Below are 24,923 nucleotides of genomic sequence, written 5' to 3'. Positions count from 1 at the left end.
TTCAGTTTTGTCAGAAGACATTATAACAAGTCAATCATTATGAAATATACTCAAAGAATATTTTCTGCTTTACGGGGGAATAGGAGAGACGATTTGATATGGAAAGATGAGCAGAAACCTTCTGTTATTGCTCACGGCCGAATGAATCATCCACCACTTCACTATCTGCAGACACTTCTGACATTCAAAAGTCATTTTCCTGGGAAAACCAAACTCATTTTAAACCTTTACTTCAAGTTATGGTTTGAACATCGAACATAAGAAAAAAATACAAAGTAAGTGGTCCAGGAATGAAGAATTCAGGTCCCTAATACATGTAAAGAAGAAAAAAGTAAGCGTAAGTTGGCAACAAAAACTAAACATTAACAATGACTCATCTATAAATTATTCACATGACTCATCAACACCACCTGTCATTACCATGCGCTCCGTGATGGCTGAAGGAACAATGAGTACGACATCATCAAAGTCGAAAAGCCTCCAGCCAGAGAAGTTCATGATAAAGCACTTTTATTACTCCGTGAAGTGATTTGTTTATTTTCAAGTCACGCATGCAGGGATCCAGCAGTGAAACAAAGTTTAATACAATAAACAGAAATGATTACACAAACACGACAGCACGGACAAAATGTTTCGTCTATGACATGGACATTCTTAAGTGTTTCGTATGAGGGGATATAATGGATCATAAAATGGTGAATGGACTGCATTTAAACAGGGCATCTAACTTGATATCAGCACAAAGTGGTTCATAATACATTCAGGCCTGTAGCTGAGGAACATGGCGAGACTTTACACTCCACTTTGGTGAATATTTGAGGCTATTCCAGTATTTTTTAGACTCAATATATTACATTTTGACTAATTTTAGGCCAATAAACAAATAAATTATCCCTTATTTCTCCACAGGGATTTTATTCCTTGTCAGCACAGTTGATGTCCAGTCAAAACTAGCATTAAGGTAAGCTGTGGTACAAAAACGTTAAATGACGGTTATCATACCGTGTACTCTCTGAGCATTGAATTCTAATGTACAGTATGAAAATCAAGTCCCAATCAAAGCAGCAGAAATGACGATATCCTGTCTTTTAGTTCTTACTGTCAAGCTTAAAAAAACACTGAATCCTACACTTCCCATAATGCAACTCAATGTGCTTGCATTAGATGGCCCTGCATCCAAAATACCAACTTCTCTTGAACTCCACATTTTCAGTTTCTGTAGTCTCAAGCCCGAGTCGAGACAACCCTGATGACATCCCTGCTACATCAGAGTCACAGAGGTACTCTTGATGTGTAAACAGAACTTTTCTAAATCACCTTCTCCTCCTCACCTTTCATGCGTCTGTTGTGTTGACGGATGAAAACGTCACCAGATATTTGTGTTGTATCACAGCTCTCACAAGATTTTCTACTCTGCCGTCCAAATCTGACTTTATTTCTGTCAATTACAGCCCACAGCAGCTGGAGGGGACACGATGAGAGCAGCTGAAACACGGATCTGTGCGTGATGAGTCAGTCTTATCAGCAGTAATTCCTGTTGTTAGTCACCAGAAGTCGATGAAAGTCATGGATTATTAAACCCCCTTTAGGCCACATTAGTCGGTTCAATCCACTGCTGAGGTTTATTTTTCTATTAACACGATAAAACAAAACATGGAAACTTTCACAACAAATGTTTTATTCATGCTCAGCATCCCAAACCATCTTCAGATTAACACTTCTGCTCTCTGTGCCGCTTTCCAGTTTGTGATTGATTTTAATGTAGCCTACTGACGACTAATCATACCCTATGCTGTCCTCATTCCTCAACATTAGAGCTGTAACTAATGATCATTATCAATCTCACTGTCAATTAATCTGTTGATTATTTTCTCGATTAGTTGTTGACTCAGTTTTCATATCAGTCTTGTTGATGTCACTTGCACGTACACATCCTCTTCTTCTCTTGAACTTCTCGACTCTGTCCTTCACTCTGCTTTGAGATTTATTACAGGTGATGTTTAGGCTACACATCATTGTATTTTATATGATAAGGTTTGGTCGTCTTCCCTCAAAGAAAGAATTGATAATCACTGGTTTCTTAACATTTCATTCATTTGGGCTATTTTTATTTGACTTCCAATTATTTTCTCTTATCTATGTAATTATCTGGCATAACTGCAACGTTTTAAGGGTTTTATCACTGAATGTTATTTTTACATTATTTTACATTTACATTATTTTAATTTGTTTTTAATCAAAATATCCAACATTGTTACGGCTTTGGCTTTTTTTACGAACCCATTGTGGAACTGCTTTTGCTTTGTGAGTTTTTTCCCTTGTTATTGCTTTTTCCTGTTTTTGCTTTATTTCAATGTCATCGTTAATGAGGGTGAACCCTCAGTGATCTCTAAAAGCATAAATAAAATAATAACAATAATAAAAGTCCTTATTTATAGCGCACCTTTAAAAACAGTTTTGACAGAGCAAAAGCAGGAGACTCAGGAAGATAACATAACAGGATAAATGCTGTCAAGCAGTCAAGCAAAACTAAGAGAAGTTGAAAATAAAGTTGATTGAGTCAATTATAATTTTACTTTTTTCTATAAAATAAAATTAGTAAAAATGCATTGTATGTCCTTTAATCCTAGAGTCATAGATATTCAGTTTACTGTCATTTGTAACACATATATATTAATAAAATCTTCAATCTCCAAATGTTTGGAACTTGGGCTTTAAAAAAAGACGAAAACAATAATTGATTATCAAAGTAGCTGCCCGTACATTTTCTGTTGACTGCTTGATTAATTGTCTGATCATTCACGCTCTGCTCGACATCTGCTGCTAACTGCAAATGCAAAGTTTTAGTCTTAAGCCTTCAGAGTTTAACGTTTCTGCCCTTTGGTTTCAGATATCTTCTACTGAGCTGTTGCCATATTTTAGTCCCTGCCTACCTTCAGGTGCCTTCACCTTGGCTGCTTATGATGTTTCTTTTTTGCATTCAGTGAATTTTCTTCTACTTTTTCATTTGCACTGTTTTCTTGCACCACTGGCAGTCAGTATAATGTCTATACTATACTAGTATACTATACATATCTCTGCTGCTCATCACTTTCCTGCGGCTTCTTGCAGAAAAACATGCGTAAATGACAGCCTGTGCCGCTCACCAACCCCAACAGTAAACAAGACCTGCTGTTCACAAACTGGAGGCAGATCCCAGCCGGCACGCTCAAGGCTTCTCATATTTGAAATGTAAAAGGGATGTGAGGTTTACGTGTACAATCATACAAATGAAAGTGACGGGAAAGTCCAGAAAACACAATGCATCCAGACCACAACAGTAAATTTGCACAAATGATGTATATTTAACAAGAGAAAACACACAATCTGCCTGTTTATTGGCTCTAACAGCACATTTTTACCTCTGCCAAAGAATTTATGTTCACTTATGTTTTCTGTTTGAGTAAGAACAATATCTCAGATTCTTGTTGATAGATGTCAATGAAATGCAATGTAAATTCAGGCCATGAGCAGAGGAAACAACCAAGAATGTGCAGGTGCAGATCAAGGTATTTTCAAAGTATTTCTTAACATTACCACAAAAGGCACATTTGAAAATATTTGCTTTTTTCTTTGGAGCTTAACTGAATCAAAAAAAGTAATTATGGTCTACCCTACTGTGTCTGAAAGGATGATAAAACAGTTTCTATAAACCATTTTCCCAGAGGACATTTTGAAAAGTCAGAGTAGGAAAAAGAACATTAATAGAATTTATGATTGCTGAATTCCATTTAGCTGCTTCAGTTTCACGGTCACGACTCAGAGATCAACATTTATGCTGCTCGCATCAGTTACATCAGAGCTGGAAAGTTTTATTCATTGACAGAGCAACGAACAGCACTGAAGGCTTTTCATGATGCCAAACATGTTGTCACTCTTCTCTCAACTCTACTCGCTTTTGGTAAGAGTTTGATTTAGTTGGCTCCGCTGGTGGTAGCACTCCCCTACTGCTAACCTGATTGGTTGAAGTCAGCCCGTCACAGTTGGTGAAGTTGAGTAGAGAGAGTCAAGTCATCTCCGTTTACTCCGATGGAACATTCTTTTGAAGCAATGGCAGATCGTGGAGCCTCTTAATAGTTTCTAGAAGATAGCTGCAAATACTAGCAGCCCAGGACTGTAAATCAATCAATCAATAAATCATGTATTAACTACAAACTGCCAAACGTCAGACTTCTGTCTCTCTGTATTCAGGCATATAAAGTGCCCGCTCAGAACTTCCTGGAACTATCAGAAGTCTCCGTGAATCACGTGATGATCGGCATTTTGAACTTCTGTCGTCACGACTCTCCCTACTCAATCACTCTGGTGATAGACAGATAGTAAGTAAGCAAGTAAGTAAAGTTTATTTAATATAGCACGGTCACAAGGCACTTAAACAATATCAAATAAAACATCAAAACCATAAAAACAGCAAAAGGAGGAAAAAACAAAGCAAATAAAAGCATACAGGTTGCAACACTAGCAGCAGGAGAGACAAATGCCAAGATGGGTCGTCCATTCACCTGCCAAGTGTTTTTTTAAAGTGCCTGCCCTTTTCCCAACAGTTTCTAGCTGTGCCTTTCAAGATGTTCTGTGTACCAAACCACCCGGCACATCATGTGAGTCATGACTCACTGCGACAAAAGCAGAATGGACGACATGGAGGAAGATGAGCTCTTGTTGCTACGTATTGTTGTTCAGTTACAGGGGTACAGGGATATTGGGGTATTTACAATGGTTGACCATGACTATTACAAATGGCCACAATGGAATCTCACTCATTATCCAGTGCCGGATGGCAGACGAAGGTTTGGGAAGTTTTGTAATAAGGCTTCCTATATATCACCAAGGAATCTTGTGTATCTGTACATATATCACTATGTATCATAAAATACTTCCTGCTCTCCATCTGCTGTTTGCATCATAGCAACTGAATGACTCGACATCATATGCAAACAAGCTATAGAACAAAGCCATTGTTACTGTAACACCTGCTTTACCTACTACAGAGTTGTGAGAAGCTGGCTCTGCAAATGTTTTTCCCATTTCCAAATGGTCTTTAAAGATATCTTCAATGTTACATAACACGGAAACACAGCACCTTCCGAGAATGTTGATGTATGTTATGATCCTATCAGTTTATATTGTGGCCACAAGTTTGAATTATTTCCGTTTTGTTTCTGAGATGTCATGTTCTGTCAGTGTGGCCTGGCAGACGGGTCTAAATAATACAATACCCATGAGTCTCAGTCACCATTGCTCTGGAGGAGAAACAAGTCAGAGGCTTAAAACGCTTCTTTGTTCAATTTGGGAACCAAGCACTGTGCATAATTTCAAAATTTACCAAGAATCCAAAAGTAAATTTATCTAAGCTGCCATCTTGAGCTTCTGCACGGAACAGATCTGTGAGCTCTTTGATTGGATGTTTCTTGCCAAAATCAAACTCATGAGTCATAGTTATATTCTCCCCCAAAAGTTTTTGGCTTGCACCGTCAACTTTTTGTCAGAGGACCAGACATTTTCTTACATAGTTTTTAATCTTTTGGCCTGATGATTCACGCCAATCCACGGCACAGACATATTCCAACTGTGAGTCATGAAAAATGTCTATCACTGGCAAAGATTAATGGGACTTTTACAAGTCAAAATGCCTGCAGGGAAAAAGGCTTCTTATTGAAATATAAGATTTAAAGACAGAGGTCTAGTTGTAACTACAGAATATGAAGTCTACTCGCTGTGTAGATGTATTCTTCATTTCTTTTGCCTCTGACAAAAAAGCAGCTCAGTCTGGCAACCCTCTGATACGCTCCAGTACTCTTTCATTACAGCTCTTCCCAGTTTCAAGAGGCCTTTCTGACAGCGTCAGCCACATATTTGAAATTTTGGTCAGCTTCTTTGTCAGACAGTGTTTCACTCCTCAGAGTAATGACAGCCTGCCTTTTCTTTGTCGTGAGCTGACATCTAGCTTCAAAGACGAAGAGTTTGGTTGTTCCACCGAGCAGCCATCATTAACGTTATTAGTCACATGTGTTCTTTGTCTGCAATGACAACTTATAACATCTGCTGCGAGAAAAAGGTCTATTTAAGGAGCTAACTGGCAAGCTCTCAGATACTAATGAGTCTCTTAATTAGTGCTTCATTCCAGGCAGGTGCATTAGGAAGGTCAACCATTTACGTCTTCATGAAAAAACATGCAAACAGAGCTCAGCTGAAAGACAAATAAATAGTTTATTGTCTATTAAAGCGGTTTGTGGGATAAAAGTCTGGATTCTGTTCAACTAATTAAAAGTTCAAAAGCATTTCTGTGTTCGCTGACAAATATTTCACATTTCAGAGCAGTGACAGTGAATTTAACAGCGAAAATGAAAACACTTTGGTACATAACATCTCATGCAGCAATAAAAAGTGTGTGTTTTGTGAGCTGAGCTGGCACAGCAGAGTTTGTAATGATTAACTCTCAGCAGCAGTGTCCTTGTCTCAAGCTCCACCATCATAAAGTGAACACCCGAGGTGTCTTGTGATGCCGCCGCGGTGATGTAGATAGGAGTGTTAAAACTTAAGCTGATAAGAGTCCGTGCAACGTTCAAGAGCTTCAGTACAAAAGAGATACCCACTGAGGGGAAATATGATTCACACCCCCAACCCACCCAGTAACTAATACCTTTTTTTCCACTGGTCCAAAAATCCCACTTAAACCTGCTGGGATTGGGCTTTTGAGTGCTATGGGAATGTGTAAACTCTGCATTTACACCCAGGTCAATTGACTCTGCAGTAGACCCGGGTTTTTATCACCTCGGCTCGGCTCAGCTTTGATCTAAACACAAGACCCGGGTGAACGCGCGAAGTGATGACACGTTATCAACATCGTAATAGTAATTTTCACTTTTATTCAGTTGACCTGCGCTCAACAGAAGTCTTTGAGAGTACACGTTAGGAGCCGACTCCTCCTGTCTCCAGTCGGAAATACAGTCTTGGACATTCCATCTCACAATGGAAGGCATCATCAGTGTCCACAACAATGTCTGATGGGACGAGTAATAGCGATCAGCACTGAATAATCTGAATCTGCTAGCTAAAGTTATCAAATAAATGAAGTGGAGTGGAAGTATTTAGTAGCAGAAGATGGTAATACTGAAGCAAAGTACCTCACAATTGTACATAAGTACAGTACTTGAGTAAACTGTAGTTAGCTACATTCCGTCACTGGTTTTTCTCGACTTTGGGACTAAGATTAAAATTTTTCCTGTAAATGTATATCAGTCTCCTGGATTACTACTAATCGGTATCAGCCTTGAAAAAAACAGTCAACCCCTATACTGTATAGTACTGTATATTAGTATTATAGTTTTTACTCCTCTACATTTGTCTGACAGTTTTAGATGCTGCTTACTTTACAGATTACAATTTTGAATCCCCTTCCTGTCCAGTGAAAACCCATGTATATCTCCAAAGTTGGCGATTCTGTATAGGTGTTTCTTTATGGGTTGAGTAAATTCTCCTACTTTTTAAGATAAATAAACTTGTTAAAACCTCCTGGATTAGCTGCAAAATGCATCGTCACTAAACTGAAAACACTCTGTTTGTCTGACAACAACAAAAGTTGAAGTTTAGATGTGACAGCGATGCTACAAACATTTGATAATCTTATAGAACATGATGAGACAGAAAGTGGCTGCTCCTGGCCAACAATTTCATTATCTTTTTTTTAATCTTTATTGTTTACAATAAAACAAGGGACAGCACACAATTAAAGTAACTGCACCAGAGTTAGATAGCAGCTAATTTGCATCTGTTGTCCCTAGTCTGGTATGCTTCATAAATCCCCTTTAAACCACAAAAAGTTGTTTTTACCTTCAGATTAGATTAGATCAAACTCTGCTCTCGTTGCACCAGCACAAACACTGAGACGACAAAATGAAGCGTAACACCTAACCAGAAATGCAAAAAGCAGTAAAATTCAGACAAATTTACATAATTATGGAGATATATAAATATGAATATCTCTATATTTCACTTTGTTGTTAAACAGGAGGGAGCTTAGCTAAACTCACATGTTGGTTTTCCAGCTCAAACAATGACGTACTATTACACAATGCCCTCACTGATGGACAGGAGCGAGTCACAGTCACAATCAATCAACATATAGACGTGTTTCTGCTCTATCAATGTTTTTCTATTCAGTTTTTCTCTGCTGCAGAATAATCTCTTCTTCTCTGCTCTTCCTACTGTTCTCGAGTTTCAAACCAGCAGCTCTGCATTTTCTTAAACACAACAGAAATGAGAAAACAACTCGACAGCATAAAGTCTCAACCAGCATTCAAAAGCAGTAATTACACTAAACAGAAAAAAGGACCGCTGCTGTGACTAACTTGAAAACTGAAGAAAAGGGTCTGAATTCCAGTCACCTGTCAATAAAAGCCCCTTTCTTCTTCTCACCAGTGATTTCAGAGGAAGTGACAAGACAAATGCTTTTTTTCTGTCAAATCACCAGTGAGTCATGCAGACAGACAAAAGCAGATTTAGGCACTGGCTCTGCAAATATTTGCAGATCAAACAGCTTCAGATGGTGATGATGATAAGAGCAGCAGGAGGAGGAGGAGGAGGAGGAGGAGGTGGAGGATCAGTGCTGGAGCAGAACGCCATCTGATGGACACAGTGAGGATGTCTGCTTTTCTGTGTTTAGTGTTAAAGTGATGACACTGAAGGATTACCATAGTTTCCCACGGCAGAGAAACAGGTCCGACCATGACTGTGAGAAGCTCTGTGCAGAATTATGTGACGGTTCTGTAGGTGTGAAAAGTGAAACTGTAGTCTTTATCAATTTATCTCACTACTGACGTCAAGGATCACTTAACAATCCCTGACTTCTTCTAAGGGCTCAGAGATATGGTCTTTAAATACTGTCGCAATACACAATATATATCTCAATACTTTGATCTCTCCTCATAAGCGCTTCATAAATGCTCAGACTGGCATACAGTCACAATATTTTTCACCAAATAGCTCAATATCAATACTGCAACAATATTGGTAAATTCACCAGATATTGACAAAAGGAGATTTTTGATAAATAAACATCGGAAATGTGGATACAAGTGAGTAAAATACAGTATAAGAGCAAGTGGAACAGTCTGGTAAGTTTAGAAAATCACTTTACTGTAATGCCTTTAAACCCAGGAAAAGACAACTTATACCTTATCACAATATAATGATCCAAAATCAAAGATGTTATAATCTCAATAACGTTATAATATTGATATATGACCCAGAGTTTGGCTGACATTTTGAGAAGAGGTGAGAGATTCGGAAAAAATGTCTAAATATTTTTTTTTTAGTTCTCAATTCTCATTCATTTAGATGAGAGCTACATGCAACAATATTCTGAGATAAAAAGAAAAAAATTGTAACAGCAAAAAATTAACAGCTGTATTTTAAAAGTGACATTGAAATCAAACGTTTTCTTCCTCTTTTTTGTAGTGTTGCTGATATTAATCCACATAGAGATTGCATTAACTGAATGATGACTGCTTGCTTCATTCAACACTTTTGAGCAAGGCACTTAACAGAAGCAATGGACCAGCGCTGACAGGATACTGAAACTTCTAAAAATAAAATAAAATGCCAGATTGGCTACGGATTGCTGCTTCACAATTGCAGAGATAAACAAACAGGAGTTCTTTGGATCCGAGGTACATTTTAGGAAACCGAAAAACAGACCAAAGACCCAAAGAATACCGAAGCACACTGCTTTGCGAACATTTAAAATCCTTTCATAAATGTTTTTTTGATAAAGCAAAATACAAGTCTAACCTGTGATTTTTAGTTTCACGGGGATTTCTTACTTTAACACAATACCTTGGAAAATATTGATATTCAATACTGTGTTCCAACCACAATGAAAATAACTGACACAACGCTGAGGGTGTAAAACAAGGTTTGTGTTCTGTGTGAATGAATTTACTCCTGGAGGAGGCTGGACTGTGTTGGCGCTACAGCGGTGCAAGTGTCCACTCGCTGTCGGAGAAGAGAGTGAAGAAACACAGCTGATACTGGTGTATCAAAACCAGTGATGGAATTTAACTATGTATTTTTACTCAAGTACTAGTATTAATTACAATGTTGGGGTACTTCTATTTTACTTGAGTATTTCCATTTTCTGCTACTTCATATTGTCACTCCACCACATTTTGGAGGCAGATATTGTACTTTTACTCCACTACATTAATTTGATAACTTTGGTTTCCATCAGAGCCAAAGTAGTGTATTTTATTAGAAGTGTAATTTATTTAAGATAAGATAAAATAAGATGTTCCTTTATTGATCCCCCTTGGGAGAAATTTGCAGGTAACACAGCAGTACAGAGGGAAATAAGCAGCAGCACAAGAGTCAGTCTCAAATATAGAGACAATAATAAAGAGAATATTTGAAGAATAAAATAACAATTTGAATAGAAAATATAATAAAAACTCTTAGAATTTTATCAGCAACTAGATAAAAAACTTATCTTATCTTCAAATAATCAGAGTCGACGTGTATCGCTATTTCGACCCTTCCAGACTAAACAACAGTTACAGCAAAAACCAACTATGTGCAATGGTTAGATTAAAATAAGAAAATACATAACTGAAAGAGGGCCAATCACAGGAAAGAAAAACAAAAACTTTATTTTTCTTTCTTTCCCTTCCCATCAGAAAAATTGTGTGTGAGGGAATTAAAATAAACAAAAGAAAGACATAAATTGGGATAGATTTACTGAGATAAGTTTTAGCTGAACAAAAAAAGAAAAGGATTAAGCCACTGTGTGTGTGTGTGTGTGTGTGTGTGTGTGTGTGTGTGTGTGTGTGTGTGTGTGTGTGTGTGTGTGTGTGTGTGTGTGTGGCTTATAGGGGCCAGAATGAAGGAAGCAGATATGGAGGAAGGAAAGAGATAAAGACAGGAGGAGGGAACGCATAAATATTTTGGGGAAATACATTCCATGTTGGTTTGCTCATCACAAAGCAGTATGATTCCAGCAACTCAGTGTACACACACACACACACACACACACACACACACACACACACACACACACACACACACACACACACACACAATACAACACAACTGTGACTGGAAACTACCACTAATGATATTACTGGACATGTGCTGTACTGATCTTATGATAAACACTACAGAGGATATTAAACAAATATATGAAGGCAAGTCTGTGTGGGAGTGGGAACAGTGACAGATGAATACTATGACAAACTTCCATAGAAATGTCTCGTGTTTTTACAGGAGAATCCGAGAATTATGAAAGAAAAAGCGACACAAAATCACCATTAAATCCAATGAGGACACTACAGGGGTTGGATATTTATGAATAAAGATCATATCACTCTAAAGTCTCTGGTGAGTCTCACAGAGACGCTGTATGTCCATGTGTGTGTTCTATAAGGAAAGTACAAGACTCCCTTTGGAAAATCAATGATTTCATTTTCCAGGAGCAAACTGTCAGCCAAAAACTTTTCGTAACCTTTTTATGAGAAACACGTGGATATTAAAGACATCAGCTGACATCAGAGCGCATCTGCCACGGTATCACAGTCTTGAAGTAAAGTTATTGTCGCCTTAAAACTCATTTTCACTCACCGCAGCCGTCTTCTCTCGTGGAGTTCTCGTGTTTTTCTTGCAGGAAAAAGCCGCTGAACCTGTTGAGTCGGTCAGGTAATACTGCTGCACTTATCACTGTGGTCCATTTTTATTGCTGCAGGTTAGTTACTTGGTTAGACTTCAAACTCTGAAACATGCAGCGCTGCACGGCCAGCCGTCACCGTGACGTCGACCACCGGACCACGTGACAGGAAGTGTGGCTGTGGGACGTAAACAACTTCACTACAGTCACCACGAGCTCCGCAGAGGACAGGCTCTCTCACACGCCTACTTCTGTTTGTTTGTTTGCTTATCTATCCTTTATTTAGGTCACACAGGCTTATCTGAAGTTACTCGTAACTGTTGACTTTATTGTAAATTGTTCACTGTTACTCATCTGTCATGACCTTCTGTTTGCTACTCATGACCTCAGTGACACCCTTTTCTCCATCTATCTAGACCTGAAATATGAAAATACTCCATTACAAGTAAAAGTCCTGCTTTTAAAATGTATCCCGCTTAGGTACAGATGTATTATAAGCTAAATGTGCTCAGAGTTTAAAAAGTAAAGGTCACATTATGCAGAATGACCCTTTATAATAATTACACAGTATACATGACTGATGTATAAATGTGTAAGCAACATTTTAGCAAGTCAAATTCATACTAAAAGCAAATAGGGGACAGCATTTCAATAGCGTAACCACTAACTGCCGCTAACTGTAGCTGCCATTAGCTCAGTTAGCCTTGCAGCTAACAGTCTGGACTAGCACAGGAGCTTTGGGCCAGGACAGGCTTGGGCTAGCTGGTTAGCATGCTAACCTCAGTAGATATCTCTGCAACACAATACACTGACATCATAATGTCATAACTGATATTTCTTCACATTCTGTTGATAATTTTAATGTTATTTTCAAAAAAAAACTTGATTAATTAATGAAATGTTGATCGGTAACCTCAGAGGCTGAAAAGTGTCTGGGGCAAATAAACCTGTAGTTAAACTCATGCGAGTAACGAAATGGTAAGGGGGGATTTGCTAATCTTTTCACAGATTTCTTGTGAGCCTTAGCTAGCTAGCCTCCAGCTAGGTGGGCTTGTCTAACTAACTAAACTCGCTTCAGCTCCACCCACGCTCCACCTCTTTGCCCTTTATCGCAGTTAGGTCCTGACAAGATGGCGATTACCACCAACTTTGAGCGTCATTCTGGCTCTTCAGACAGCGATTGGTAACATCATGGGGGCTCTGTCTGCTATTTTTACAGTCCATGGTGCTAACCAACTAGCCCCCTTTTTCCCGGTGCTCCGTACTCCCAGTCCAGACGGTTAGCTGCACAGCTAATTGAGTTAACTAGCTGATAGCAGCTACAGTAAGCAGCAGTTAGCGGTTACTCTGATGATATGCTGCACCACTATTTGTTTTAAGGATGAATTTGACAGGTGGCCAATTCTATTGCACCTTTAATGTTTAATATTATTTATTTAGCAAGACTAAACTGAATAAATGTAACCATTTATCTATGTACAGTTTTTACAAGATAGACTATGTATTATACATTATACATTTTTTACACATAGCCCCATAACACAGGAGCTGATGAGAAGAATAAAGGCGAGAGCTTGACAACTATTTACTTGTTGGCAGCTTAATTTATTCATAATGAAAGGGATTCATTTTATTAAATTATATTTGATTTTCCACTGTGCACTGCCAGGAACATCACTTTTTATTTCATTGCCAATAGGTTACAACACAGTAGAACAGTTGTTCATGAAGCATAAACAGGCTAAGTAGTGATTTCATGCACATTACAAATAGAAGGAGGTTCAAAAAAAAAAAGAAGAAAAGTTAGAAAACAGAATAAAAAACCATTCCAGGTCTTCTGTTCTTATGTGAAAACCATCTGTGATGCAAAAAAGTTATATTTCCATCTTTATTTCACAGATGATTGCTCTTCCTGTTGCATTACAAGGAAATGAAACAAAATTTGGTTTTCACCCAAAATCTGCCTTCATGTCTAATTTGAAAATATACTTTGCAACAATCCACGATAGCGACGTCCCACTTCTGCTTTTCTTACTCAAACAGAGACAGACTGACTCCGAAGAAATTGTTCCCTCACACTCACACTGATGTTACACAGATGGGTTTTACGTTATCACTGGAAAGTTGCCCCAGTAGCAATGTCACACACAGATAGTATGACCGCAGTAGCACTGTCATCTTATAGCTCTGACCTTTTTTGGGTAATGATCAACATCAAACCTTGCAGACAACATGGTTATCTCAGATGTCTGAGTCATTTATCAGGGGAAACTTGACATGTTAAAGTGTAGGTGACAAGACAATAGACAGCAGGCTTTGGGAGAGGGGGGGTCTCGTTTACATAACATTAACCAGTCCAGCAACAATCGATGTAGAAAAGCAAAATAAACAAAATTAAAAAGTTTTGGGAACATTGATTTTATTTAATTGAAAACAGAACAATTTAAAAACATGGATTTACAGCAAGCAGTCCCCGAGCGTCAACATGTTGCACTGCAGCAAAGATTACTTTGTTAAAATCGTATGGAAGTAGTTCCAATACTTTATTCTTGATTTGAAGAAGGCTGTGTGACGTCTCAGTCATCACTGCAGAGAGCTGTACTGTAGGTTGAAAGTTAAGGAAATTAAAATAAATGAACAAGAGCAGCTTGGGCGCACAGATTCAGGTGAGGACTGCATGTGTTGACATTGTATGTGAAGAGATGTTCAGAGTGAAAACTTTGAGCTTTTTGAGCATTTTCCTCTGACGTCATTCATTTAAAGGTAGGGAAACTCGCATATCATTATTATGTCATTGATCTGCAACTGAAAAGATGATGGAGAGTGAAAATTCAAAGGGACATTGTTCATATTTCAAGGTAAAACAACATATTTGCCAACCCGTTAGCTAACATTAGCATTCTACCACTTCCTAGCTAACATTAACGTTTGATTACATTCAGTGTGTTTCACTTCCAGGCTCAAATAAATATATCCTAGATGTGTGTTGATAGAGTTAATTTGTGCCTTTCCTAATGTATAGTGTAACACTGTAATGGTAATGATTGCTAGGAAGTGATAGAATGCTAACATTAGCTGTTGGGTTATCAGATATGTTGTTCCACGTTAAAGTATGGCTCAGTGTCCCTCCAGATTTTCACTATCCACTATTTTTTCAGTTACTATGTGCAATTGCAATTTGTCTGATCCCTTCCTTTAGCAAATAGGACTTCTAACCTGGAGCAGCATAACATTTTCCATTATCTGAGTTTCCCACCCTGAGCATGACGTCAGGGCAAAATGTCAGCCATGTTAATGTGGTCTTTAAGATAGATGGCGTCCAATAAGGGGAGAATAAGCCTGCCAATATTTTTTTGTTCACAGATTAGACAAATTTAACTCAAGGAATGAGTTTACATCTGAAATCTGAAAACTGCTTGAAGGACTACAGGCCAGGAAGGACATTATTATACATCATATATGACAATAAATAACATAAATTATATTTCACACATACTTGTGCACACTATTTGCCCCAAACAAGCATTTGTACATGTAGATAACACAGGAATACATCTTACTGTGCACTGCTGAAAACACAAATCCCCAAAATCATGATGGAAACTCAAAATGCGATCAGTTGTCACTTATTACATGTAAGAGTGCAATTGTAAGTGCTGACAAGGAAACATTACATTTACATTTGTACTTTTTAGGCTGATTCTCTTTTCAAAAAGAGAAGAAAGAGTTAAGTGCAACCGTTGATTAAACTTCAGAGACTAAATCTGCCGAAATAAAAGTAGCCACATGAGCTGAGGCAGAAATACTCCAGTGTCATTGACAAAAGTGCTATTTAAAGAAATAAGAGCCTGAGAGAATAATGTAAAACTTTTCTTTTTCTTGCCATTGCTAATCTGGACAGCATTTCTGTGATTTTTCTGTCCAGAAACATCAGATAGGTACAGCATACTGGACTCCTTGACTTCAGTGTCTGATGAAGTCTCCTCTGTCACTTGGAGTACTGGGCGAATGGAGACTCCTCGTTCACTTTGCCCTGGAGAAAAGTAAAAAAAAACGAGACAGCAAAGGGTTAAAAGAAACAGAACATATTCATAATAGACTGCAACCAGTGTGGTGTAAAACATCTGTATTGGATGACTGGTGTTACAAACCTGCAGAGCTAAACTCAAAAGCTATTCAGCGCTAAGGTTCAGTGAGTCTGCAGAGCTGTGGGCTGCTTTACATTAAACTATTTTTTTTCTTCATTCAAGGTCAGCATCATTTCCTGTTTCCTGATATAGTTTCTGCTCTGTAACCTCTCTGCAATGCAGTAGTTAAAATTTTAAGCTAAGTTTGAAATGATGGAAGAAGAGATTGAAAAAAAAAAAGATATTTTTATTCTAAAAAAAGACATTATTTTCAATATGCTGTCATTATATCACAGTGATGTTGCAAAGCTGAAATAGGAAATGATCTTCTAAGTGTCACAAAGTCTTCCTCGGTCCTCGGTGCCTCCCTTCAGCTCCTGCTCACATCAACAGCGTCCTCCATCACTGAGCTTCAGAAAGCTCAGTAAGATATGATCTAAGAAACAAATCTGACTTTCCTCCAGTCTGAGAAAAACCTAACGTTTGTAGTCTCTCTGTAGTCAAATGTATTTCTTTTCAAGCCGCCTTTACCTGCCTGCCTGCCTGCCTGCCTGCCTGCCTGCCTGCCTGCGAGCTTTCGTTGCATGTTCACAGCTACAATAAACCCCTGAACTCCTGCTGGGTGCTTCCCCCGTTTCCTAACCTCGACAGAAATAGTGTCTAGACAGAAGCGTAAATGACTGAGCCGTGGGTGTGGAATACTATTGCTGACCAAACTTTTATTTTTCCAAGAACTCCGAAATGACTTGAATTCTGATCAAAGGCGCATTTTATGTTTTGCTAAATGTACAGCAAATGTTACTCAGACCACATTTAGTACAAAAAACGTTCCATGTCAAAAACTGCCATAGAAATACTATACACCGATTAAAACCACAACATTAAAACCACTGACAGGTGACGTGAATAACATTGATCATCTCATCACAATGCGATGTTCTGCTGGGAAAGCTTGGGTGCTGGCATTCATGTGAATGCCACTTGACACGCACCACCCATCCAAACACTGTTGTGGACCAAGTACACCCCCTCATCACAACAGCACTACTCGATGGCAGTGGCCCCCCAGCAGGACAATGTGCCCTGACACACCGCAAACACTGCTCAGGAACAGCTCGAGGAACACAATAAAGGGTCCAACGTGTTGGTCGGGCCTCCAAATTCCCCAGATCCCAATCTGATCGAGCATCTGTAAGACGTGCTGGAGCAGGTCTGATCCATGGAGGCCCCACCCCCCAACATACAGGACCCAGAGGATTCACTATAAAACGCCCTGGTGCCAGACACCACAGGACACCCTCAGAGGTCTTAAGTCCATGTCTTGACAGGTCAGAGCTGTTTAGGCTGCACAAGGGGAACCATAATGTTATGCCTGATCAGTTCATATTCATATTTTCAACTTTCACCGGGTTACATTTTTCAACCAACATCCGTCCTGATTATAACGACCACATATTCATTCATTTTCAAGAATTAAATTTTTTTTTTTTTTCCAATAGTTTTAATGGGTTTTTTATGGTCCATAAAATGCAGGACAGTTTTAGCTGTCTGTCCGTAATATACACAGTGTATTATAGACATATTATATGAGCTGAGGTTGAAATTTAAAAGACAAAAAAATAACAAACACCTTCGCCAAAATGTGTGCACTATGCATTAATACAGCCAAAAAAATCCAAAAATGAAAATAACAAATATATGGTTTAATATATATATACATATTTGACATGTTGTGTTTTTGCACCACAGGGCCACTGTAGATTGACAACCAACCAGCTGTCAGAAGCTGCTTGTCACAACCAGAAATCTGGTGTTTAAGTTGATTCTAATGTTATTTTAGTGAACATTAATGGAGTACAGTGTGATGATGTTTGGTTTTGATTGGAACAAACTCTGCATGCAGGAAAAAGATTTTCACCAAATGACTAAAAGACCTGTCACTTTTTAAACCTGGAAGTTATCTGCTAATCATCACCTGCCCAGTTTGCTAAATCAGCTGTTTTTGAGTTTGGACCCATATGTTGTTGGCCTTGCAGTGTGTACATGCTGCTGTGTATGTTCAAATGCAGTACACTCTGTCCTAATCCAACACAGCGTCGTGAACGCTCTTTACAGCGGCTACGGTAATGTGGCAATAAAGATTTACAGATAGCTGGTAACAATAGATACTTTATATAGTGTTGCTGGAGATAAATTTCATGGTGGAGACCTGATGCTTGGTTACAATTTCACCTGAATTGACATGTAAAGAGTCCTGGCTGTTGAGTGTGTGTGAATACCAGCTGACACACTGATGGAAATGATAAGCATTAGCCATTAAACGCTCACCACACACTGTTACTGTTTCTGGAACTGAGACTTTTTCTCATCTGACGATTCAGTCAGGCTTCCTGTTTGTGTAAAAAAAAAAAGAGCAGCAAACCACTGCACTCACTGCTGAGAGGAAAGGAAGAAAATGTCACATCTTATAATAATAATCTGTTCGCCAGTAAGTGTTGCCCCCTGCTGGTGGAAATATCAGGCACACACAGCAGAGTGACTTGTCATGTCATTACTGTGAGCTCCTTGGGTAATTACATTTAACTTATCTGTTACCTGCGATCTCTTCTTGGAGTTCATATGTGCATGCCTTATTTATATTTGTTATAAGTGTTATAAGTTTGTGTCACGTCTACAAGAATTTGGAATTTTGGAAACCAAACGAGTCTGCAGCCGTAAGCTAACCAAGCTAGCATGGCTGGAACCAAATTAATAACCTTTTTCACTCTCATCCAAAAAGGTAATGCATCAAATTTGGTAAAGATGTGATCACATTTGAATGAGAAAGAATAAAATCAGATTCAAATCTGTTAAAACATCCGGTCCTTTTCTTTCTAACTCACCAGCGGCAGGTCTTCAAGCCTCTCAAAGTTGGACCTCGGTGACCTGACACATTTCACGGTGATAACCACCAGCACGAGGGCGACGACGATACAGAAGATGCAAACAACGGCCACGAGGCCGGGGTTTGCTGCCAAGTCACCTTTTCCCCACTCATGTGAAGGGCCTGAGGGTGAGACAAAAAAAACTTAACTTCTTAACTACTCAGTAAACTGGAGAAACTACAGAACAGATCTTCACTTCCCAGAGACTTGAACAGTGTTGCTTGGATAAAGTCTTTTGATTTGCACATGTTTTTGAAGTTCCGTCTTCTGTGGTCATCAATCTTTTCTTTTAACTCAAGCACAGTCTAGTAAAACACTCAAGAGCAAGTCTGTTGTGTGAGCTCCGCTTACCCTCTCTGGAGGACCAACCACTGATGGGTGGTTGTAAATAAATGGTGGTAAACAGTGACTCAACAGACATTTATTTAAATGAAAACCTTCAATTTCAATTATTTCAATTCCTATCTTACATATAGAGATTTAATGTTTGGCTTTATTGACAATACTTTGTTGTTCTTTGCCTGAGAGATGATGTAGCCTGACTAATTTGAGTCTATAATTGGTTCTAACTATGTAGTAGCTAATTTTTTTACTGATTTGTATTCACAATCATTGAATTAATCTTCAAATATTGTTTTCACAGTTTTACAATTTCTTACAGTTACAGGATCAAAGGTTAACTGCTGTCTTCCACCTTTACTGAAAGGATGTTTTTCTTGCTGCATAGCTGTGAACCTACATGCGTGATGAGTCCAGAAAATTACATTATTTACTCTTAAGAAGGTACATAGAAAAGACAGCCTTTTAGGAAGATCTTTTTTGAAGATCTTCTAACCTCCAGCGACCAAAAATCTTGATCTATGCAGCTTTAAGGTAATTTGCGGCCCGTTATTTGAGTCCACGTGACTGTAACTGACCTAAAATCCAGCAACCACAAAGGGATCCTTTATCTGTGAGGATGTTTCAGGATTTTAGCGGTGTAGAAACTTAACATTAAATCATTGTACTCTCATTCAGATTAAAGGAACACGCCAACACCCGCTTGAACAGTACTCTGACCTAGGCTGGTTGTGTTTGCAGTGGTGTTTGTGGTGATGTTTGGTGATTCTGATCTGGCTGGGGCTGTCGCTCCGTGGGAAACCGTTGCGTTGGACGTCTGGTTGGTCGTTTGTGGAGGAGTGCTGGGATGTGTCACGTTCGTCCGGTTCGGTGTTTGTGGGGAAGTCGAGGGCGGTGGTGATGATGATGCTTTGTCTGAGGTGACTTCAGTGGTAATCTGGTGTGTTGATGTCGGAGGCGTGTTGTTGGTGGTTGCACCAGCAGATAAACTGACATCATTTTTCGTTGTAGGAGCCAAACTGGTGGTCTGTGTAGCTGTTGTGGTCTTCTCTGACACCTGTGCAGCTGCAGAGCAAGTGGAGGAACAAACAGCATGAAAAAACTGACGATGCACCTCATTCACACCTGGCTAGATGCAGAGAGTGATTGTTGGCTTCTTCAACGTAGATAACACTGCTAATATTTCAAACTAAAAGCACTCTGCACAGGAGTTACCTCACTTGATGACACAACATGCACAAACACAGTACTGCAGCTAGACTCACTCCAGTTCTTCCTCTCAGTCGAGTCACAAATCTAAACTTCCCAATTTTACTAACAGTGTATAAACAGGGCAAAGGCAATCTCTCCCCTGAGGAGCAGGTGGTCCAGAGAGGGAACCACATCAGCCACAAAGCTTGATTCAGAGTCTGCAAGCATTTTCATATTATATTAAATGAAGATATATTGTATGATGTTTTACCATAAGCTATCTAGTCTTCTGTATTGTCTTCTGTATTGGCATCATCGCAGCCAAGCAATACACACATTCAATACTAGCTGTCTCCTGATCCCCCCTCCATCTGATGCAAGTAAGCAAGTGAGACAGATACAACACTGGGAGTCATGAGCGGTGGTGCAAGAAGTATTCAGATGCTTTACTTAAACTTCCTTAGTCTTGAAACTTTGAATTGCACAATCTTTGTTTTTATCACCATTTTCTTCTTCTTTTAAGCATGACTATTGAGATTTTAGGGGAAGTATCTTTATGAGCCATTGTTGGCGTCTAACCTCTCCTGCACAATGATCAAACTTTTTAATTCACTTATATACAGTACATATGTGCAAATAAGATCATTTTAAAAAGTAAAAGTACTACTAACACACTGTGAAAGTACCCATTTAAGCATTCATTGTATACACTACCTTTTCTATTGTAGTTCTTATTGTAGTTTACCTAAATGTATCGTATTTTCATTGTTATTTTATCATTATTCTATTTGGCACTGATGTTACTCCTTTTACAATTTTTTGTTAATAGTCTATTGTATTTTTGTTATTCTGAGCATCTCTGGTACAAGAATTTCCTTTGGGATTAAGTTCCATCTTATCTTATTTTATTCAAGTCTTGCTTAAGAAAAAGTATAAAAGAATATTCATCAAAATGTACTGAAAGTATCAAAAGTAAAAGTATTCGTTTGGTAGTAAAATGCTCCCGTCAGATGTTTTTGGTTAATATTATTGCTGCATAAACGCTTTAGAAGTTCAAGACTGAGCTCATTTTAACTACTTCATGTACTGTTGAGTAGTTCAATCTCCAGCAATGCATCATATTCTATAAGATGGTCACACAGTAAGTTTTCCTCTTTGTGACGATGCATTTTCCGGCTAATCCATAAAGAGCTTTCAAAGAGTTTATTTAACTTCAAAAGTAGGGGATTTTCTCGACACATAAAGGAACAACTCATCCTTCAGTTTAACAGAAAGGGTTATGTCCGACCTGTGGCTCTTTGCTGCATGTCATCCCACCTCTCTGTCATCCTGGTTCCTGTTATCTCTCAATTCTGTCCTATCAACAAAGCCATGAAAAGGCCAAAAAAAAACATTAATACATAAAAAAAAAAGTGTCAGATGAGTTAAGTGTGATAGCATAAGACAGAAATACTCCATACTTCCACCACTGGCACTGTTGCATATTTACATCGCTGAGAAGCAGTCGGCCTTCAGCATGAAGCAAAAAAGCTGAATATGAAGACAAAACTGTTTTTATTGTATTTATGTTGAGGTTAAATGTTTGTTTTTTAGAGGATCTTTCTGCTATAAGTAAGTGTAACAGTTTTCAACAGCTGGAGTTCCAGCTTCGAGCACCAAACTAAACAACTTAAGTGTGTAAGCAGAGTTCCTGTAGCCTGCAACCGCACCAAGGTAAATAATCACCGACTGCTACTTCCCAGAGGATCATTCATCAAGACTGAACACTGCTTTGGAGGTAAAGTAAGGTCAGGTACAGAATCCTCAAAGACGGCACTTAAAATATTTTGTCCATTGCTCAATAAAAAAGATTTTAACCTGTTTCTAAAGTTGCAACAAGATCAGATGGGAGAGTGAGGAGCCACTGCAGGGAGGATGTGGATGACCGGGGGAGAAATATGGAGTGAGAGGGGGAAAATAAACAAACTTGGATGCTTTCCATAGTAGTTGCTCTCCCTACCTGTCTAACCTAGGAGCCAGTTGCTACTTATACATGATCAATTAAGCAGCTTCTTCAGGGTTTATAAAACTAAATGGACCTCGAGGTGGGATGGTTTTAGCAGTTTCAGGGTCAAGAACAACCTTTTAATCTCAACTTTTAAGCATGAGTGAAAAATCCTTGAAGTTCTCAGGGAAGCGTGGGAATTAGACCGTCCACATTTCCATCTGCTGATGTGATTAAAAGCTCCATAGCAGCTTCCTAAGGGTTCTTAAGGTGAGGTTGTTTTGTTTAGTAATGAAGCTCATTTTCGTGTCCTCAAGGCACAGATCAGTTTGAGGTTCAGATGAGGTTGTTGACTCTGCGGAGAGTCTAATAAAAAGTGTGTGAGGAAACGATCAGTGCTCTCTGTTGATGCAGACAAACAGCTGGCAGTCAGCTGGCATTGTGTACGTGTGTGTGCATAAAAGTGTTTGCATAAGCTGCAGACGACTCGGTAGGTTTGGCTCCGGATCACTTTCACTGATTCAATATTTGCTTTAGTCTCCACCCAGACACGACCTTCCCATTTACCTTACCTTTCCTTCATACTTCACTTTAATAATATTTATCATGCAGAATACAGAAAAACACATTTGACTTGTCTTTTCCAGCAACACACATGAATATATTGCTTGAATATGGAGGTTTCTGTGTTACTACAAGGCTGTGTGTTGTACAACTTTTTCCAGCCTCAGTTATTACTCACCATTGCTGTTTTAGTTAACTGTTCTCTATAAAGTACAACGTTTCCTTGCATATTGCGACCTGAAACCTGCACTGAACTACCTCGGATGAAGCAACTGAGCTTCCCTCTCACTGTAGCAAGTTTCCTATTTGCATACATTTACATCTCTGTAAGACTTCAACATCACATCCAGGCAAATTCTCAAGCAAATTTGACAAAAGTTTAACAGGTAAAATGAGAGATGTTGACTTACCTTCACAAACTATGACTACAAACAGGGACACGAGTACAGTGAGGTGCATCGCTGCAGGCATGTTGAGAGAGGAAAAGGCTGGCGGTCATATCGACGACATTCAAACACACACACGCACACACACGCTACATCCTTAACAGCAGGATGTGTTGAGTGCCTGAGGAGGAGTGCTCTAAACGGTGGGTTGGTGCATATCAAATCCTTCAGGCTGGTTAGTCAGTGTTTGAACACGGCTCTGCTCTTATTCAGCGGCTCACAGGTTTGTTTTAAAATCAAACTTCAACTCATTAAAGTGACATTCATGTCAGAGTGCTCTAACTGAAAATGACTTATTATTATAACTTTTACAAACTGATACTGAAGCTCTTTCCAGCTGCACACAGTGTGATGTCTTACTCACTGTGCACTACTTTCATGTAAGCTTCATATCTTGCACGGCTGTCTTTTTTATGTTCCCTGTTCAATCAGTTTTGTATCAACTTATTCTACTCTTTTAAATTCTGTATTATTTGTCTTCAGTGGAGTTAATCAGGTTTGGGAGCAGGGCAACAACCCTCAGCGCCTCAACCACACCTCCTATCACCTGTCAGTTCTACGTCAACCCGCCGAGCTGTCTCTGATTTCTCGGCCCACACTCCCTTTCCGTCATCCATTCACCTTCCTACCTCACCCCTACATCCCTCCTCCCCTCATCCTTTCCTTTTCACTCCTGTACATACCTCTCATTCTTTTATCAGCTCAGGTGGAGACACACCTGAGACGGATCCTTCACACCTCCAGCTGGTCTTGAGTACATCCTAACAGGCGACATGTTTCTACCCTTCCCCATCCATTCAACCGTCCTCAACATCAAATACTTCCCGAATTGTCTCACGTACAGCAATTTGAAGCTTACAGCAGTTAAATTTGACTTATTTTTGCTTCTTGAAGATGAACCTTTGCACTGCCTCGATCTCTTTTCTTGTTGTATGTTTACAGAGTTTTACACTTAAGATTACCGTGCATAATTGTGCTCGTAACTTTAGTTATTTTCTGTGTACTTTTAAATATTCTTAGCAGGCCGCCCTGTCTTGGAATGGCTAGACTGTTATGCTGTAATGGCAGTGCTAACGCCACACCTGGCTTTTAGGCTATCAAACACAGTACGCTCTTCAACTCACAGATATATTTTATGTTTAACCAGGTGTTTCCTCAGGTGTGACTGGCCCTGACTCACTGTTACTTGTTGCAGGTCTGACGTCCAGCTCACTCCCTCTCTCTATAATGTAACAATAAAGATGTACTCATAGGACTGAGCACGATTGATTTAACGTTAATCTGTACTCAGTAATACCAATGTAACGCAGTCTGTACCCTTAAAAGTAGCAAGTTCAGTACCCAAACCTTGACGTAACTTACCTATTTTATCCCAAAACCATGATCTTGTCTTTAAATACGTTACACACTGGACATGAACAGAAGAAAAGTCCTGTGTTTGACTCATCCATCCACCCCAGCCTCCTCTGTATTTCACCTAACATCCTCCTTTGCTCCCTTCATAATTACTACACCCACTAGAGGTCGACCAACATTTTAACCCCCTGATACAACAGTCAGTGAGTCTTGTGAGGACAGGCCGTCTCATCTCTGGTTGAGAAAAAAGAACTTAAGATGTAATAAGTGAAGGATAATGTGAGAACCTGACCCTGACAG

At 39.0% G+C, this 24,923-nt stretch overlaps 1 protein-coding gene across 1 annotated transcript; it reads right to left on the bottom strand.

Moving 5' to 3' along the window:
• Positions 1-14,094: 14,094 nt before the first annotated feature.
• Positions 14,095-23,328, bottom strand: cist1 (colon, intestine and stomach enriched 1). Its single transcript, XM_073476614.1, has 4 exons — positions 23,232-23,328; positions 19,803-20,147; positions 18,702-18,865; positions 14,095-15,725 (listed from the first exon to the last, which is right to left on the bottom strand). The coding sequence occupies exons 1-4, from the start codon at positions 23,290-23,292 to the stop codon at positions 15,681-15,683; spliced, it is 615 nt and encodes a 204-aa protein (XP_073332715.1). The 5' UTR covers positions 23,293-23,328; the 3' UTR covers positions 14,095-15,680.
• Positions 23,329-24,923: the final 1,595 nt, after the last annotated feature.

This window comes from Pagrus major, chromosome 11 (genome assembly GCF_040436345.1).
Source record: "Pagrus major chromosome 11, Pma_NU_1.0".
NCBI lineage: Eukaryota > Metazoa > Chordata > Actinopteri > Spariformes > Sparidae > Pagrus > Pagrus major.
This window is presented reverse-complemented; position numbering and strand designations above follow the sequence as displayed.

What these genes read in the sequence shown, in the direction of transcription:
- cist1 (XM_073476614.1), bottom strand. Translation starts at nt 23,292, where the DNA reads ATGCCTGCAGCGATGCACCTCACTGTACTCGTGTCCCTGTTTGTAGTC. An exon ending in TGTAGTCATAGTTTGTGAAG is followed by an intron (nt 20,148 to 23,231) that starts GTAAGTCAACAT and finishes CTTGCTCTGCAG; the next exon opens with CTGCACAGGTGTCAGAGAAG. An exon ending in TGCAAACACAACCAGCCTAG is followed by an intron (nt 18,866 to 19,802) that starts GTCAGAGTACTG and finishes TCTCACCCTCAG; the next exon opens with GCCCTTCACATGAGTGGGGA.